Genomic DNA, 20,296 nt, shown 5'->3' with positions numbered 1-20,296 from the left:
GTTGGAGCCAGGGGTTAGAAGCCAGGATACAGTGGGTAGGAGCCAGGGGTTAGAAGCAGGATACAGTGGGTAGGAGCCAGGGGTAGAAGCCAGGATACAGTGGGTTGGAGCCAGGGGTTAGAAGCCAGGATACAGTGGGTAGGAGCCAGGCGTTAGAAGCCAGGATACAGTGGGTAGAAGCCAGGATACAGTGGGTAGGAGCCAGGGGTTAGAAGCAGGATACAGTGGGTAGGAGCCAGGGGTTAGAAGCAGGATACAGTGGGTAGGAGCCAGGGGTTAGAAGCCAGGATACAGTGGGTAGGAGCCAGGGGTTAGAAGCAGGATACAGTGGGTAGGAGCCAGGGGTAGGAGCCAGGATACAGTGGGTAGGAGCCAGGCGTTAGAAGCCAGGATACAGTGGGTAGAAGCCAGGATAAAGTGGGTAGGAGCCAGGGGTAGGAGCCAGGGGTAGGAGCCCGGGGTAGGAACCAGGATACAGTGGGTAGAAGCCAGGATAAAGTGGGTAGAAGCCAGGATACAGTGGGTAGGAGCCAGGGGTAGGAGCCAGGATACAGTGGGTAGGAGCCAGGGGTAGGAGCCAGGATACAGTGGGTAGAAGCCAGGATAAAGTGGGTAGAAGCCAGGATACAGTTGGTAGAAGCCAGGATACAGTGGGTAGAAGCCAGGGGTAGAAGCCAGGATACAGTGGGTAGAAGCCAGGATAAAGTGGGTAGAAGCCAGGATACAGTGGGTAGAAGCCAGGATACAGTGGGTAGGAGCCAGGGGTTGGAGCCAGGATACAGTGGGTAGGAGCAAGGGGTAGAAGCCAGGATACAATGGGTAGGAGCCAGGCGTTAGAAGCAGGATACAGTGGGTTGGAGCCAGGCGTTAGAAGCCAGGATACAGTGGGTAGGAGCCAGGCGTTAGAAGCAGGATAAAGTGGGTAGGAGCCAGGCGTTAGAAGCCAGGATAAAGTGGGTTGGAGCCAGGCGTTAGAAGCCAGGATAAAGTGGGTTGGAGCCAGGGGTAGGAGCCAGGATACAGTGGGTTGGAGCCAGGGGTTAGAAGCCAGGATACAGTGGGTTGGAGCCAGGGGTAGGAGCCAGGATACAGTGGGTTGGAGCCAGGGGTTAGAAGCCAGGATAAAGTGGGTTGGAGCCAGGGGTAGGAGCCAGGATAAAGTGGGTAGGAGCCAGGGGTTAGAAGCCAGGATAAAGTGGGTAGGAGCCAGGATACAGTGGGTAGGAGCCAGGGGTTAGAAGCCAGGATACAGTGGGTAGGAGCCAGGCGTTAGAAGCCAGGATACAGTGGGTAGGAGCCAGGCGTTAGAAGCCAGGATACAGTGGGTAGGAGCCAGGGGTTAGAAGCCAGGATACAGTGGGTAGGAGCCAGGGGTTAGAAGCCAGGATACAGTGGGTAGGAGCCAGGCGTTAGAAGCAGGATAAAGTGGGTAGGAGCCAGGGGTTAGAAGCCAGGATACAGTGGGTAGGAGCCAGGCGTTAGAAGCAGGATAAAGTGGGTAGGAGCCAGGGGTTAGAAGCCAGGATACAGTGGGTAGGAGCCAGGGGTTAGAAGCCAGGATACAGTGGGTAGGAGCCAGGGGTTAGAAGCCAGGATACAGTGGGTAGGAGCCAGGCGTTAGAAGCAGGATAAAGTGGGTAGGAGCCAGGGGTTAGAAGCCAGGATACAGTGGGTAGGAGCCAGGCGTTAGAAGCAGGATAAAGTGGGTAGGAGCCAGGGGTTAGAAGCCAGGATACAGTGGGTAGGAGCCAGGCGTTAGAAGCCAGGATACATGGTGAAACATCAGGTTATGGTAAAGCGTCAGATAATGGTAAAGCATCAGTTAATGGTAAAGCATCAGATAATGGTAAAGCGTCAGTTAATGGTAGTGTCAGCTTATGGTAAAACGTCAGATAAAGGTAAAACGTCAGGTAATGCTGAAGTGTCAGATAATGGTAAAGCATCAGATAATGGTAAAGCATCAGGTAATGATAAAGCGTTAAACGGTAAAACGTCAGATAATGCTAAAGTGTCAGATAATGGTAAAGCATCAGAAAATGGTAAAGTGTCAGTTAATGGTAAAGCATCAGATAATAGTAAAGCATCAGTCAATGGTAAAACGTAAGATAATGGCAAAGCATCGATCAATGGTAAAGCGTCAGATAACGGTAAAGCGTCAGTTGTGGTTAAGCGTCAGTCAATGGTAAAGCATCAGTTAATGGTAAAAAAATTAGTTTTTTTGTCAAACGAGAGTATGTAATCAAGCAAGAGTATATTGTCAGGCGTGAGTCAATGGTCAAGCATTAGAATCGCTGCCAGCGTATTGCTAGGAACAGACCAGTGGAGAGGGAAGACATAATTCCTGCTACAAAAGCATCAAAGTAACGAAGGTGGAGGCACAATCGCCTTGTTGAATGAGACCTTACCATAAACAAATACACCAAGGGGCCGTTTCACAGAGCATTTGCTGTCGTAACTCAACTTAAACATACTTACGAGAGTCTCAGCTTTAAAATCAATATCTGAAATGAGACCCAATGCACCATCTTAGTGCTAAGACCAATGTAAATCTATATAAGGTATGGGCTACAGTAGTGGCAGTGCTAATTGTCGGTTACGTGCTGAGATTAATGTCGCGATTGTCGTGCAGATTCATCGAACCCACGGAATTGGGTTCCTCGCAAGAGTTGACTACAGTGTTGGCTAAAGGGTCGACTGAGAGTTGACCAAAGAGTTGACCAAAGATTTCACTAAAAGGTTGACTGAGAGTTGAGTAAAGGGTTGACTAAGAGTTGACCAAAGAGTTGACTAAAGAGTTGACTAAAGGGTTGACTAAAGGTTTGATTGAGAGGGTTTACTACAGTGTTGACTAAAGGGACTGAGAAGTGACCAAAGAGTTGAGCAAAGAGTTGACTTAAGGGTTGACTGAGAGTTGAGCAAGGAGTTGACTTAAAGGTTGACTAAAGGGCTGACTAAGAGTTGACTAAAGGGTTGACCAAGGAATTGACTAAAGGGTTGACTGAGAGTTGAGTAAAGGGTTGACTAAGAGTTGACCAAAGAGTTGACTAAAGAGTTGACTAAAGGGTTGACTAAAGGATTGACTAAAAGTTGAGTAAAGGGTTGACTAAGAGTTGACCAAAGAGTTGACCAAAGAGTTGACTAAAGGGTTGACTATTTGAAGGTTTTGAATTATAATGTGCTGTCAGATAAAAGCGTGTCTTGAAGCGATATAAAATATTCTCAAACAAAAATCCAAGACACCGCCCTGCCATCAACCATCACAACCATAACAAGAGAGGTTGGTCTCTACCTTAGGATCTATCTATACGCTGATAATGTGTCATCGTACCCCGACAAAGTGGGACGTCCATGCTTTCTTTTCTCAACCACTGTTCCACCTGGTCAAGACCCTGTGATTACAAGGCAGTCGTTATGCAGGTGGAATGTTTATGAGACACATCAAAGAAACAACACACATCGCTATGGTCAATAACATTCATAACAGTTACCGTCATGTGAGTATGAGAGTTGAGTTTAACGCCGCTTTTAACATTATTGCAGCTATATCACAGCGTGTCAACTTAATGTGGGAGGAAAGTCCGAAGTGATGCAGGTCTCAGACGTTTACCACTTCGGTGAAACCCACGAGCACGGGTATGGTGCTGACAGACAAAAAAACATAATCGGGGCGAACCGGGATTCGAACCCACAATCATAGGATTCTGGAGTGGCCAAGGGACGCAACTCTGCACAGCAAACCGCTGCGCCTTAGACGACTGGGCCACCCGTGCCCCAAGTTACCGTCACGAAACATCACATTAAATCCCCACAACATTGGGCACCATATGTGTTCCTAATCAATCAATTCAGGATTTATCCAACTATTAACAATCACTTCTATTTATAGGATATTGAATGTTTGCTTAAACACCACAGAAATTTTCCACTGCAGTCGGATCACAAATACGTTCGATCTAGACGATATTCGTTATATCCGAAGTGGATGACGAACACATTGTACATATTAACATGTAAGCTCAGATTACACCGAAAACAAGCGCCCAAGTACCCCTAATGAGTCCACACGCAAGCAGAACACAGATCGATCAAGCCTATATTACAGATTGTGTCAATATCAATACAGAGCTTCTATCTATTTTTTATGCAGTAAACCGGATAAAGTTTTACTATCTGGTCGCGTAACCCAAAACTGGCAGATGTTTTTCTCACGTTGCAATATATTCCTGGAAAACATTAACCAAGTGATGTCCAAAGAACCGTTTCCCATTAATAATTAAAGCACGTGAAAGAGCATAATTATAGTTGGGGGGGAATTTGCAATTAATATGTTGAGAAATATAAAAAAAACCAGAATGCGAAGAAGTGCGTAATTCAACTGTCATGTCTGTTACCATGGCAATGTGGGTTAAAATTCAATTGTTTGTAAAGGTTGTTTCATTACCCTCGTGTCAATATTTGGTGTCTGTTATTTTTTACTTTGACTCAGGAATGGAATGATGTAAAGGATATTCTCGCGATCTCAAACTTTGGAAACGAGCTAAATATGCCAAAAGTGCGAGAATGCGAGATCGCACATGTTGGAGTCATGGCCATCCAGTACACGTCACGTGTTGTTGTCATGGTAGACCAGTACAAGGCTCGAATTGTAATCATCTCAGACAAGTACAAGCTATGCACGTTTTATTGTCATGTCAGACCAATACAAGGCATGTATTGTTGTCATGGCAGACCAATACAAGCCACGCACATAATGATGTCATGGCAGACCAATACAAAACCAGTACAAGACACGTGTTTTAGTCATGGCAGGCCAGTACAGGGTACGTATTTTAGTCATCTCAGACCAGTACAAGGTACGTATTGTTGTCTTGGCAGACCAATACAAGGCACGTATTGTTGTCATGGCAGGCCAAAACAAGGTACGTATTGTTGTCATGGCAGACCAAAACAAGGTACGTATTGTAGTCTTGGCAGACCAAACCAAGGTACGTATTGTTGTCATGGCAGACCAAAACAAGGTACGTATTGTAGTCTTGGCAGACCAAAACAAGGCACGTATTGTAGTCATTGCAGACCAATACAAGGCACGTATTGTTGTCATTGCAGACCAATACAAGGCACGTATTGTTGTCATTGCAGACCAATACAAGGCACGTATTGTAGTCATTGCAGACCAATACAAGGCATGTGTTGCTTCAGGAAAAGTACTTGCATCCTTATAAAGTAAAAGCAATCTGTTTGCTGTCTCTAGTAAGGTACCTGGTAAGAAGGAATTATATACATAGTGTGGACTTGAAAACAGAAGACATTGCCATTAGTCCGGCGGATGAAGAGTGTGTGTCTTGGGCTTTTAATCTGCTCGCTTATAAAGCCTACACTAAGCTGTATTGACTCTTATTTCTACCAAGACCAGAATATATGATTACGGAGGATTGGGAGATCACATTAAGGCATTATTACCCCAACTATTTGCCAAAGACTCCAACAGAACATCCAATAAGCATACACTTTCCAATCTGCTTGTAAAGTATATTTGAGAAGGGTAAAACTCCATCGATGTACGATCGTCTAGAACCACTCGGTGGCATCTATGTATTCTCGGAGATCGATATCTGGCAAACCTTTCGTTATGGCCTTTGTTAGTGGAAACCGCATGAGGAATACTGGTCACACTATGACTTGCTTTAAAATATACCTTACAACAACCCGAACATACCCGAATATACCTGAATATTCCTGAGCTTATACATGAATTTACCTGAACAAACCCGAACATACCTGAACGTACAAGAACTAACGAGAATATACATGAATATACCTGAACATACATGTACCTGAATATTCCTGAACATCGACCTGAATATACCTGCACGTACCTGAACATACCTGAACATATACCTGAACATACCTGAATATACCTGAATATACCTGAACATCGACCTGAATATATCTGACTACCTTGACATATACCTCAACATATCTGAACCTACCTTAGCATATAGATGAACATTCCTGAATATACATGAATATATCTGAACATATCTGAATGTACCTAAACATACCTGAATATACCTACATACATGAACGTGCCTGCACATACCTGAATATACCTAAACATACATGAACGTACCTGAACGAATCTGAACGTACCTGAACTTACATGAACATACATGAACATATTGGCATTGCCTTTGGACCAAATGAAAACATTCTTCATCTGAAATGTGGCAAAGAAGAAGGGTGGGGTAGTCAGTCAGGGTATTTTGTGGTGTGTATTTTTTTTTTGGGGGGGGGGGGGCGGTTATTGACCATTTCGTGGAAAGTCAGGCCTATGCGTAGTAGGGGATGCAGGTTAGGGGCAAACTCCAAAATGCCTATATCAAAGACTTCAGATGTAGACTTAAGAAAACTTCAGAGGTGAATGCTCACAGTAAAGTCAAAGCTACAAATGCTAATGCCGTACCCGTCCTTTCGTATAATGTTTAGTGTTGTTGATTGGACGAAACAAGAAATTCGGGGTATTGACACCCTCACACGAAGAACTATGTCAGACAATAGATCCCACCACCCTCGCTTTTCCCTCAATCGCTCATATTTACAAATCATAATCGGCGGGCATGGTTTGATTTACGTGGAGGTTTTTGTATGATAGAATTGTATTGTGTACATTTGCACGCATTCATTTGTCTGATGACCCCCTTGTGAAGCATGTCAAGATGAAAACGCGGAATTCCACAGTTTTCTTAAACCATCCAAGGGTGTATAATCTAAATGTCAGTGTTGATATTATTGATTGTTCTGTCAATGAGTGTCAACCAAGCGAAGTGCCACATCAAATCCGCACAGGTTCGGTTTCTCAATGGAAGCCTCTCTGAACGGCCACTGCATAAAGTATATGTACAGTGTGTTGAGAAGATCGGCAACCCTGCAGAGTCCTTCGCTTGAATGAAATCGGCTGGCCTGAAAAGTGAAACGGGCGTCTTTCCTTTTGTTGCTCAGGACCAGTCACTTCCCGCTGTCATACATACCGCCTTGAACATTCTGAGCACACTTTTTACAGACACGCACTTATCTAACTATGTCCGATACCTGTACAGTGATCCATACCGCTACATGTCTACTCTTATCCGGGATTGATTGAGCATGTCTATATACTCTTGAGGAAGTCCTCACCTTATTTACATATACCCGTGAACAACCGAGAAAACCTCAGAGTCGCCATACATCCGTGAAATGTTCATTTGTGCAGCGTCTATGAGTTGTTTAGTGCGTCGGCCCATTTGGGTTATCCTCTTATGAGAAACATTACCTTCTCCAACCTAGCCTGCCCACAATTGATGTGTATTTAATCTGCGGACAAACGGAGTATTCCAGCTGCAGCTTCAATATAGATTATCGATTTCTCTAACAATGGTGTGTATTGAAAGTAGTTTTACCTGGCTTGATTTACAATTGTGCTCGGTAATTCTCTGATGCATCCGTGAAATGTTGTAATTTACCAGACTTTTCTATTAAGTAGGTTTACGCTGTTCGCCCATGTACATTCCATCTCAGATTGGAAGCGCGTCATGTGTAGTGGAGCTACGCTATGGCGCAGTCGGATTATTGTATGGGAACACTTTTAAGTACCATCCGGAAAAGTGTTTAGGATTGTAATCTGATTTACCACAAAAGTGTGGTTGTACGTTAAATTTCCAGTAAAAGCAGATATATCCAGTACGATCTGACAATGTGCTGTTAGATTAGGTAACTTCTGACAGATTGTTGTTATACACGCGAATAGTGACACGCTTGTTATGTGTCTGTACAATATAAGGGGCGAAGGGGTAGCCTAGTGGTTATTTTTGTTAGTTAATGCCGATGACGAGAGTTCGATTCCCAAAGTGTGCGGCACATTTCTGTTGTCCCGGCAGTTATGTGGCTGGAATATTGAAGAGTGAGTGAGTATGGTTTTACGCCGCTTTTAGCAATATTCCAGCAATATCACGGCGGGGGACACCAGAAATGGGCTTCAAACATTGTACCCATGTCGGGATTCGAACCCGGGTCTTCGGCGTGACTAGCGAACGCTTTAACCACTAGGCTACCCGACCGCCCCGAATTTTGAAAAGCGTCATTACACCAATCTCTCTCATCATTTTAACAGTATTTCGGATTATATATAAACTGCCGGGCAAATTAAGTAGATACTTGAAAAAGTCACCTAAATTGCGACCCTCATGTTCCTTGAGACGTCCATTGACGTCCAGGATCTACTGGTAATGACTTCACCTAGTTTCAGGAATGATTCATACCTCTACGTGTGATCGTTGGTTTCAGCAGCGTGAAAAACGCTTACCCAAATTCACTCCGGAAACCCCAATTTCGCCCACTCACCCAGTCCATTAAACTAATAATCCGTCATACGACTCTTGCTTAAAAGTTGTTTGATCAGGGTTACAACATTCAAGGTCTTAGTATAGTTGACTTGCCTTTGCATGTGTTTGTAACGGAATCGCACAATTGACTCTGCATTCAGTACAGATTTCTTTTGATTACGGAAAGGGCTTTGCCGCTTGTTTATTTTATTGAAGAATGTCCAAAGCAGCGTTCATCCCAACTCACTCATCCTGCAAGCAACGACACTGACCGATATGCCTCTTCACCGCCCGTAGAGCTGTGTGGAATTAATTCGTTAATAAAGTCTTGATTGAACTGATAATGGCTTAATGTCGGCTTACGGCTAGCGCGGAATGTAATATAAGAATATGGCGACTTTGTGAAAGGCAGGAACGAGGGTCGCTGACCACACTACGCCCTTGTGAAAACATAACAAACTTGAAGGCAATAAAGTAAAGCCTTGCGTCGTCAATAATGCAAAGTAGTGGAGTTTAATTGGTCTCTGCGTGGGTATGTTGCCTGACTAGAAATCAACAGAACAGCAGGTGAGAGTGTTAACCCGCCGAGCCTTTATCTATTGATGGGAACATCGGAGGCGGGCGATCCACACAGTAGATGCATGTAGGTAAACTTGATAATCTTAATCAGGCGAACCGCTGTGGATAAAGCAGTTGTCCAATCAGCTGCTGTGGTTTGAAAGGTTTCGTATCGAGGATTTAATTGATGTAGTAAGTGAGTATGGTTTTACGCCGCGTTTAGAATTATTCAGGCGGGGAACACCAGAAACGGGCTTCACACATTGTACTTATATGTGGAATCGAATGCGCGACGAGCGAACGATGTAACCACTGGGCCACCTCGTCGCACCTTAAGTGCAAAAAATGAGTGTAGTTAAACGTCTCAATTGGTAATATGTTAGTAATACAAAGAGAAATAATAATTGCGTGGATGGATGTTCATTAGGTCTATCACTGGATTGTCTGGTCCAGGCGCGATTATTTACAGACCGCCGTCATACAGCTGGATTATTGCTGAGTGCGGCGATTATTTGCTGCCCCGCGATATAGCTGGAATAGTGTTGAGCGCGGAGTTAAACAACAACAAAAAAAAGAAAAAAAAGTAATCCATATCGTAACCATTGGATAGCGACCCGTGAAGATTCCGGGGTAGAATAGGTCTTCAGGAACCCATGCTTGCCGTAAAAGGTGACTATGCTTGTCGTAAAAGGCGACTAACGGGATCGGGTGGTCAGGCTCGCTGACTTGGTTGATGCATGTCATCGATCCCAATTGCGTGGATCGATGCTCATGATATTATCACTGGATTTTCTAGTTCAGACTCGATTATTTACAGACCGCCGTCATATAGCTGAAATATTGCTGAGTGCGTCGTTAAACAACAAACCAACCAACCAACGACTGGATAGCATAACCTTCACTTGCCTATCATGAAAACATATCGGAATCACAAGCCTAACACTGTACTGAAGGTAATAACTGTGTCCCGTGAAGATTCGGGGTAGGATTTAGTCTTCAGCAACCCATGCTTGTCGTAAAAGGGAGGTCAGGCACGATGACTTGCATCAACCAAATGCGTTCATCAATCCTTATGATGTCAATCACTGGATTGTCTGGTCTAGACCCTATTATGTACAGGCCGCCGTAATATAGCTGCAATATTGCTGAGTGCAATAAACAACAACACGTGACATCTGTATACCTCACTCACACAATGATTGTCCTATATCTGTACTTTATTATGCATCTGGATGTCGTTAATATGTTTGTTTGTTTGTTGTTTAACGCCGCATTCAAAAGTATTCCAGCTATAGGACGGCGGTCTGTAAATAATCGAGTCTGGACCAGACAATCCAGTGATTGACATCATGAGTATTGATCCACGCAATTGGGATGATGACATGCATGAACCAAGTCAGCGAGTCTGACCACTCGATCCCGTTAGTCGCCTCTTACGACAAGCATAGTCGCCTTTTGCTGAAGACCTATTCTACCCTGGGTCTTCATGGGTCCGTCAATATGTATACATGTATGTTTACCGTATCATAACATAACATAATGGTTATCAGCCATGGTGGTTGTGGGTAAGAATTAGTACCCAACATCCTATGAACGTCGTAAGCGGCAACTTATTGTATCGGGTGGACAAGCTCGGTTACTTGGTTGATGGTATGTCATCGTACCCCGGCTGTGTGGATCATTCCTCGTGGTATCAATCACTGGATTGTCTGGTCCATACTCAAGTGTTCACAGCCCACATTCATATGGTTGGAGTATTGCGGACTGTGGCGATATCACGCATTAACATCATGCGAACCTCTGGTTCATACTCTATTGTTCACAGCCCGCAGTCATACAGATTGAATATTGCGGGGTGTAGCGATAACACGCATTGACACCATGCGAACCGCTGGTCGTTGATGTCGCCCTGAAAAACCACACTGTCTTTTATTTCAACACATCGCGCATAACACCTGAGTTTGATTTCGAAAACCCCTCCCCGTTACACTGATGGGGGGTCGTTTTGTTTTCAGATTATATCATAACCCACGCCACACAAGACACTTGAAAAGTATATTCAATAAGTTCCATATCCGGAAATGTACGATGTTGCATCGGACCACTAAACAACACAGAGACAAACAGCAGCTCACCCCCAACATGACAAAACAGTCCCACCCCCAACATGACAAAACAGTCCCACCCCTCACATGACAAAACCGTCCCACCCCTCACATGACAAAACTGTCCCACCCCTCACATGACAAAACCGTCCCACCCCTCACATGACAAAACCGTCCCACCCCCCACATGACAAAACCGTCCCACCCCTCACATGACAAAACCGTCCCACCCCCCACATGACAAAACCGTCCCACCCCCCACATGACAAAACCGTCCCACCCCCCACATGACAAAACCGTCCCACCCCCCACATGACAAAACCGTCCCACCCCTCACATGACAAAACCGTCCCACCCCCCACATGACAAAACCGTCCCACCCCCCACATGACAAAACCGTCCCACCCCTCACATGACAAAACCGTCCCACCCCCCACATGACAAAACCGTCCCACCCCTCACATGACAAAACCGTCCCACCCCCCACATGACAAAACCGTCCCACCCCTCACATGACAAAACCATCCCAGCCCCCACATGACAAAACCGTCCCACCACTCACATGACAAAACCGTCCCACCCCTCACATGACAAAACCGTCCCACCCCTCACATGACAAAACCGTCCCACCCCTCACATGACAAAACCGTCCCACCCCCCACATGACAAAACCGTCCCTGTTCAAAACAATGCGCAGGCTGTTGGTCACACATGACCGTGGTGTAAAGACATCCAGTAGCCAACGGTAGTGGCAACATTATTCTATTCATTTGCTATGCTTACATTATTGATTAATTAATTGTTCAGCATGTGGCACGATGTTTGCTTTTCAATAAAGATGGCTTCGTACGTTCTGTCTACATCAATTCAAACAAGGAGATTCACAATGAAGCCACACAAAAGAACTGGCTAGGTTGGAGAGACTATAGCCATCGACCTGATGGCTGCGTTCCTGCAGTTGATCAGATGAATTCCGTCAATAGCATACCGTCTACCTGTCTTTATTCTTCATTCATGGACTGAGATTGTCAATGTGCTTACTGTTACATAACGTGTGAGTCACGTGAGCCATCGTAAAGACAGTTTAGTTTCAGTGATATGGTCTAGAAGAACAATCAGCTGTTTCGCGTAATGCAAGTTGTATTATAAAATATAAATATGTTGGTGGTGACTGTTCTGTTTATTGGTCACAATCATTTGTGAGGGTACTGGTTTGACAGGAATCAATCACAGGCGCTAACAGCTGAAATTGTAAATTAACAATATACATGCATAATTGATGCTCTTGCTTTAAACGTCATCTGAAGTTCACGACGTCACAGCGTGTAATAAACGTTTTGTTTTATTGCCTATTATTTACCATTAATTGAAGAGAGAACTAGTGACAGCGGTGGAGCAGGACATGCTTGCCCTTTCCCGAACACCTATATCTAAGATATATCATGGTCTCGTAAACCAATATTGATAATATATGTCTCGCATTCCATCCAGATGGGTAACTCGAGAATGTATCCCGATAACCTACAAGCCATATTATAGCTTATCTCATAATCACATACCACCTAGAAGCTATCATTATTAGAAAGGTCATCATGGGTCATTCTAGGATATAGTGTATCGACACGCTGCCTATATGGCCAATTCTGGATTGGATGGTGATCTGCTGCCACCTAGATTATCAATTATATGATATGTTAGAATCATTTAAGAGTAATCCTAGGACATATTATAATCACATACCACCGAGAAGGGTAATTCTAGAATATTATATATATTCACATACCAACGAGAAGGGATATTCTTGGATATATTATAATCACATACCATCGAGAAGGGTAATTATAGAATATTATATATATTCACATACCACCGAGAAGGGTAATTCTAGGATATATCATAATCACATAACACCGAGAAGGGTAATTCTAGAATATTATATATGTTCACATACCATGGAGAAGGGTAATCCTATGATATATTATAATCACATACCATCGAGGAGGGTAATTCTAGAATATCATATATATTCACATACCACCGAGAAGGGTAATTCTCGGATATATTATAATCGCATACCATCGAGAAGGGTAATTCTAGAATATTATATATATTCACATACCACCGAGAAGGGTAATTCTTGGATATATTATAATCACATACAACCGAGAAAGGTAATTCGAGAATATTATATATATTCACATATCACCGAGAAGGGTAATTCTAGGATATGATATATTCACATACCAGCGAGAAGGGATATTCGAGGACACATCAATGCCACACAAGTTGGACTTATTCATATCACTCCAGGACGATCTCCAAGTTAAATATGACACCGTCATGCCAATCCTTGCAGCGCAAATGTGAATTTATAACAACAACCACTAATGCCATCATGTAACCTCAGAAGCCCGATGGCGACATACCTGCTTGAACCACCAGCCCTGGCATTCTTGAACCAGCCTGAGTCTTTATCTATCATGCCACCTACAGCATTATCTACCTTCTAATTGCGAGCACACAAAAGGTCATCTGCTGTGAAAGTGTTCTCTTACTTCTATGGTTAATTTGGTTCTAACTGGCTTTTAAAGTTTTAGCGCTGAGAATGCCAACCTCAATCAGAAGCACCGCGCAGCGTTAATTAACTTTTGTTCAGGTTTTCTAATTACTTAAGTTTTAATCACAATAACTTTGTGCCGAGTCAGCTGAAATAGAACATAGAGGTGATACGGTTTTCAAAGAGAATAGGCACATACGCAAAGTTAAAACATGACGTTTCTTACGAGCTTCTGATCTGTTGCTTGGCCTACAGCCTACGGGTTAGCAGATCAGACAGTGAGTGAATGATTCTTACCACTCAAATATATCACTCAGCTACACAATACATACAAATTAATCCCCAGTCGATGACAATGCTGCTATTCATATGTAGAAGTAGAACGCATCTGTGACAATCACTTAGATATTAGTCTTATGGTTCGTGCTTACTAAGAACAGTGAACGGCAAAGCTGACATTCCCGCTCTGGATCAAAAGGAGTTCGTACACTGATACAGCATAAACCACGCAGGTTCGGTGATCAGTAAAATATATATGCTTCATTTATCAAGACATGTTTCATGTATACTTTGGAAATTGGAAGCCACAAATCATTTAATGTTCAGTAAAATCGTCAGTTTCACCATCGTCATCATCATCGTCGTTGTTGTCGTCGTCGACATCGTCGTCATCATCGCCATCATAAATCAAGTCTATTTCATGTATACATTGGAAATTGGAAGCCACTACTCATTTCATCATCATCATCATCATCATCATCATCATCATCAAAGCGAAGCATGAGCTATATATGTGCATGTTCCAAAATAATTACACACTACAACTGCTGGTTTAATTTCAAGTTTAACTGCAGGGGAAAAGAAAGTATACGCTTCAATACTGGACTTGATCAAACAAATACAAGGCTGACCTGCGTTAAGATGCTCATTGATATGATGAATGTGACATCGCCTGTGATACTCTCAAATACATCACCATCGAACGACCATATCGTGTTCGCTTGTTTAGCCACCATCAAACATGGTGTATACATTCTTTTGTCCGGGAGTTAAGGTTTCAAACTTAACTTCCTCAACAATCCATATTAAAAGTAGACACATATAATTTTTGGACAGTCCACTGGGTAATACTAAAATTTGAATGGTGACGCGAACAAATAATCCTATATATTCTGTGTATGGTTTTCTGAGGTCGAACTTTTTCCAAGACGCAGTGTTAGATCCGCTCTGTGGAGTATATTGTCATTGTTTGAAGGTAAACGTTTACGTATAGTGGAGTGTATGGTTTCATTTTGTTTCCGAAAACCTCTGTTTTCAGATACGAGGGATTTCATTGAGTGGTGTGTAAGAAAAGTTTCATCGGTCTCACAAGAGTGCGCAAAGTTTATAAAAGTGACACTTTCCTACCTTGCGCCGTGATAGCATGGGTCAGCAGAGAGCAGAGAAACAGATACAAGCGAGTAATGTCCATCCTTGAGTGGTCACTAATATTCCGTATTCCGTGAAAATTTCGATCCCGACTTTAAGTACCTGTGCCTCACCCGCTGAAAGCTCAGCTGAAATATCTCATTACCCAGACCATTGCCGTGAGCCACCGATCTCAAACACTGCTGTAAAGCGCTGCACGGGTTTATATAGAAGTTGCCTCGGCGTATTGATCGAAACGAAATCCACTTGTGACGTGTCGGAGAGAAGCACGAAATACGTTCTACTAGGGAGGATTCTGCGCTAAGTTTTACTATCAAACGCTCTCTCTCTAATTCATTTCAATCATATGCTACGGGCACAATCGGCCTTAAATCCCCCGGGCTAGTTTCCATGGGCGAAACCACTCGTAAATATGTCCTTAGCTTCCAACAGAGATGGCTGAATGGGAGGCCTCTATACGGGGAGGGTAGACAAATATTATCCTGTATTTGCCAATAACGATCTTGGGACAGAGTAAAATCGTCATTAGACATGAGCCGGGCTGATGAAGTTTACCGGTGCCCGCGACACGGGCGTCAAATTAACAGCGATGGATTAACTATCGCTTCATAGCTGTTTATTTATTTAAGGCTCTGTGTACACAAAAGGGCAGAGCGACGATGTCAGGTTAATGAATTGATATTAATTCTTGTGAGAGAATCGTATTTTATTTCAGCCAAATGTTGTCATTTGATTTAATTGTTGTCGGTTTGCGATTGGTCGCGTAAATATTTAACATTCATTTACAACAATGTTGAAGTTAAATGCAGCAAACAGTGGATTAAATTAAATATGGTTTGAATAAGGAACAATTTATATTCCGACCACAAATGGTGTCTAATATCTTATCGCGTCTTAGTAGTAATAGAAACAGTAGAAGTAGTAGCATTATTATTATTATTATTATTATTATTATTATTATTATTATTATTATATCTTCATCATCATCATCATTATTATTATGGTGGTGGTGGTTGGTTGGTTGGTTGTTTAACGACACATTCAGCAATAATCCAGCTATATGACGTCGGTCTGTAAATAATCGAGTCTAGACCAGACAATCCAGTGATTGGCATCCTGAGCACCGATCCCGTTGGTCGCCTTTTACGACAAGCATAGTCGCCTAGTATTAGTAGTAGTAGTAGTAGCAGCAGTTGTAGTAGTAGTAGTAGGTGGTGATAGTAGTAGTAGTAGTAGTAGTAGTAGGATACTGGTTTATGAACAAAATATAACTTGTGTGGGATCGCCATTTAAGTCCGGTTTAGAGAACAGTTCGGATTAGACAGAAATTCTATTCTAGCACGAGTTACGTCCCTTGGTGTCTCACACGCTACACGGAGACTCCACGTGGAAGACACGTAAGAATCCATTTACTTCCAGGAAGCGTCATGAAAATACATTTAATCATGCACCACCATATCGTTGTCGAAGTGGAGCTTATGGACTGAACGACACAGACGAATCATGGATACATGAGATTTTAAGTCATCAAGAATACGACCCTAGCACATTCACCGATCACTTCACACAGTTCGATGTAAAAAAGTCTTTTCTTAGATGTCATCCATCAATGGGGTGTTTAAATCGCAAATTCCAAATTCTCAAGCATAATAAATCGTTTTCTCTCTACTTCATTTTGGGCTGCTTGGTCCAGAAGGCCTATTTGCACCCAAATCGTTTTGTATCCTAGATACAGAGTTCTTCCCCTAAGTTGCGTGATCTGATGACGGTTCGAATCCCTTGTGTTTGCACTTTATGATTCCTTGAGGCGAGGTGAAATGGGGTTAAACGTCGCGTCAAAGATTATTGCACTTATATAGCGACGTGCATGTACGTGTGTGTGTGGCTGCTTGTACTAGTCCGGACTGATGCCGATTTATAGTGCTAGCTCACTGAGACGCCATGCCGCAGTTTAACATGAATAGCCCACTCAGACACAGTATACTGACTCCGAGCCGACCAGTCCTTGTTTTAGCCCCTCAATGCCGAGCGCCAGACAGGGTAACAACAAGTACCATCTTTTAACGTCTTTTGGTATGACGCGGTCGGGGATCGAACCCCGGACCTTCCGCTCTCCGAGCTCTACCACTAGACCACGGAGGCGGTCTTATGATTCCTAGAGTGAGTGAGTGAGTTTGGTTTTACGCCGCTTTTAGCAATATTCCAGCAATATCACGGCGGGGACACCAGAAATGGGCTTCACACATTGTACCCATGTCGGGAATCGAACCCAGGTCTTCGGCGTGACGAGCGAACGCTTTAACCACTAGGCTACCCGACCGCCCCTATGATTCCTAGAGTATGAACACCTTACCCATGATGGTAAATATATACAACCCGTTTCTTTTCACGTCTTTCCACGTATGTAAACTGGCCACTCATCAATTCCCTCTCTGGTGGCCACGCGTTGCCCAGTCGTCAATTCGTTGTGCATAGTTGCGTCCCTTGGGTGTGCCAGAACCCTGAGATCGAGGGTTTGAATCCCAGAATCGCTCTGATTATGTTTCTAGGTTTGACAGCATGCTCATGGGTTTCACCAGAGTAATATATGTCATATTATAAGAGCTGCACCACTTCTTCTTTTCTCACACTACAAGCGACCGCCTCCGTGGTCTAGTGGTAGAGCGTCCGCCCGGAGAGCGCAAAGGTCCGGGGATCGATCCCCGACCGCGTCATACCAAAAGACGACAAAAAATGGTACTTGTTGTTACCCTGTCTGGCGCTCGGCATTAAGGGGCTAAAACAAAGACTGGTCGGCTCGGAGTCAGTATACTGTGTCTGAGTGGGGTATTCATGTTAAACTGCGGCATGGTATCTCAGTGAGCTAGCACTATAAATCGGCATCAGTCCGGACTAGTACAAGCAGCCACACAAACAGACAGACATACATGCACGTCGCTATATATAAGTGACGCGACGTTAAACCCCATTTCACCTCACCTCACACTACAAGCTGACGCGATGTCATATAACTGAAATGCTGTTCAAAGCGGCGTTAAATAAAACTCACTCAGATTTGATCCCACATGTAATCCTATTTATATTCCGCAACTAACATCATCGATAACGAAGCCCGTGATTGTGTCTAACTGCTTTAGTTCATTGTGTTTTATGTTTGATGCGACCATTACCGCCAGTGTGATCACCCCGTCGAGATCCATTGCTGAGAAACGATTTTCACTATAGCGGTTTGCCTCACACCCGAACAAATAAACACGTTCGTGTTAATTCAGCGTAGAATCACTTGAATTCATCGGCGTAGAACGTGAATGAGTCAGCTGTCAATCATGTTTCCCTTAACAGGAAACCAAACCATTGAACAGATAAAACAGATGTGCGGAATCGATGCATTTCTTTGCAATTGATAACTGAAGATATGATAAAACATTCATACATTCACGAGTGATGGTATTTCACATTTCTACGCTCTTTTTGGTGTTGAATAATTACGATTATTACGTTTCTAAGTGATTGCAGGTGAAATATTGTGCAAAGATATGAGTTTTATTGCGTTTTAAATATATTTGTTTGCAATGAAGACTGGCAACCCGAAAACATTGGAAACCAAATGGATTGGCATGAAATTTCAAATCTGAAAGTTAATATTACTTGCCTTTGCGTGTGTATGTGAGCAGGTTGGGAGCGGAAGGTCCGGGGTTCGTTCCCCGACCGCGTCATACCAAAAGACGTCAAAAGATGGTACTTGTTGTTACCCTGTCTGGCGCTCGGCATAAAGGGGCTAAAACAAGGACTGGTCGGCTCGGAGTCAGTATACTGTGTCTGAGTGGGATATTCATGTTAAACTGCGGCATGGTATCTCAGTGAGCTAGCACTACAAATCGGCATCAGTCCGGACTAGTACAAGCAGCCACACACACACGTGCATGCACGTCGCTATATAAGTGCAATAATCTTTGACGCGACGTTAAACCCCACTTCACACCATTTCACCTCACCCTACCTCCCCTACGTGGCTTCTTGTCCACGCTTGCGCTCGTTAGCTACGTTTTGAATGGTTGGTTGGTTGGTTTGTTGTTTAACGCCGCACTCAACAATATTCCGGCTATATGACTGCTATATCACTCACACACACACGTTAAACTGCGGCATGGTATCTCAGTGGGCTAGCACTATAAAATCGGCATCAGACCGGACTAGCACAAGCTCACACACACACACACACACACACACACACACACACACACACACACACACACACACACACACACACACACACACACACACACACACGTCGCTATATAAGTGCAATCATCTTGGAAGCAACGTTAAACGCAATTTCACCTCACCTCACCTCTTATGAATATGGGTTTGTTGCTTTTTTATGCATATGAAGGGTCATCTCCAAGCCCACACATACACACACACACACACACACACACACACACTCTCTCTCTCTCACACACACACACACACACGCACGCACGCATGCACGCACGCATGTACGCACATGTTTTTTGTAGGTAACACGTCAGAACTCGCACGCTATTGTCATCTGGTATCTTGTACATGATATAGTAGCGCCTATAAATGTCATCGAATATTTATGACCCGCGACGTTATTTGAAACTGCCTACTGACAGAGTTTGGTGCTTTCAATGAACAATTTCTTTCAAGGGGATATTGTCATCAATTCACTCGTGGTGTAAGTAGCCCGCACACAAATAGGAGTAGCCAAGTGGTTGAGGCGTTCGCTTGTTGTGCTGAAGACGTTCAATATTCATCATGAGTACAATATGTGAAGCCCGTTTCGGGTGTCACCCGTGGTGAAATTGACGGAAGTGCAGCTGCTCATCCCACAAAGACAACAACCGTTTCACAAGAGATTATTGTACTTGGAGATGTTTCTCAAATGAGAGTTCTATTTGGACTCGTGAAACTTTTGAACAATACCAAATCATTATGTACCATAGTGGCATGATAACAGAACAGAACAGAACAAAACTTAATTACACCCCACGGCATACTACGGCATACGTGGGTTACAATCATACTTATAAATGATCGGTAAATATACGGAGTAGACATTGTCAGCAAAAGTTACAAAGAAATTGAAGGCTTAACATATCTTGAGGGCTTAACTTGTTTAAATTATAATTGCAAAAGTTAAGATTTTGAGGTATACCAACTTCTTTGCTAAGGAGTGAGTGAGTGAGTGAGTATGGTTTTACGCCGTTTTTAGCAATATTCCAGCAATATCACGGCGGGGGATACCAGAAATGGTCTTCATCTTT

General features: G+C 43.5%; 1 protein-coding gene across 4 annotated transcripts in view; it reads right to left on the bottom strand.

The window, feature by feature from the left end:
• The window catches only part of LOC124121049 (carbonic anhydrase-related protein 10-like), a 132,993-nt gene extending 117,812 nt beyond the window's left edge, over window positions 1–15,181 (bottom strand). For all 4 annotated transcript variants that reach the window (XM_046483994.2, XM_046483995.2, XM_046483997.2 and 1 more), the window contains exon 1: window positions 14,985–15,181. In XM_046483994.2, coding sequence (XP_046339950.1) covers window positions 14,985–15,048 — 64 coding nt within the window. In that variant the 5' untranslated portion in view covers window positions 15,049–15,181. The remainder of the gene's footprint in view (window positions 1–14,984) is intronic.
• Between the last annotated feature and the right edge of the window lie 5,115 nt (window positions 15,182–20,296).

This window comes from Haliotis rufescens, unplaced genomic scaffold (genome assembly GCF_023055435.1).
Source record: "Haliotis rufescens isolate VD_foot unplaced genomic scaffold, xgHalRufe1.0.p SCAF_7, whole genome shotgun sequence".
Classification (NCBI taxonomy): domain Eukaryota; kingdom Metazoa; phylum Mollusca; class Gastropoda; order Lepetellida; family Haliotidae; genus Haliotis; species Haliotis rufescens.
This window is presented reverse-complemented; position numbering and strand designations above follow the sequence as displayed.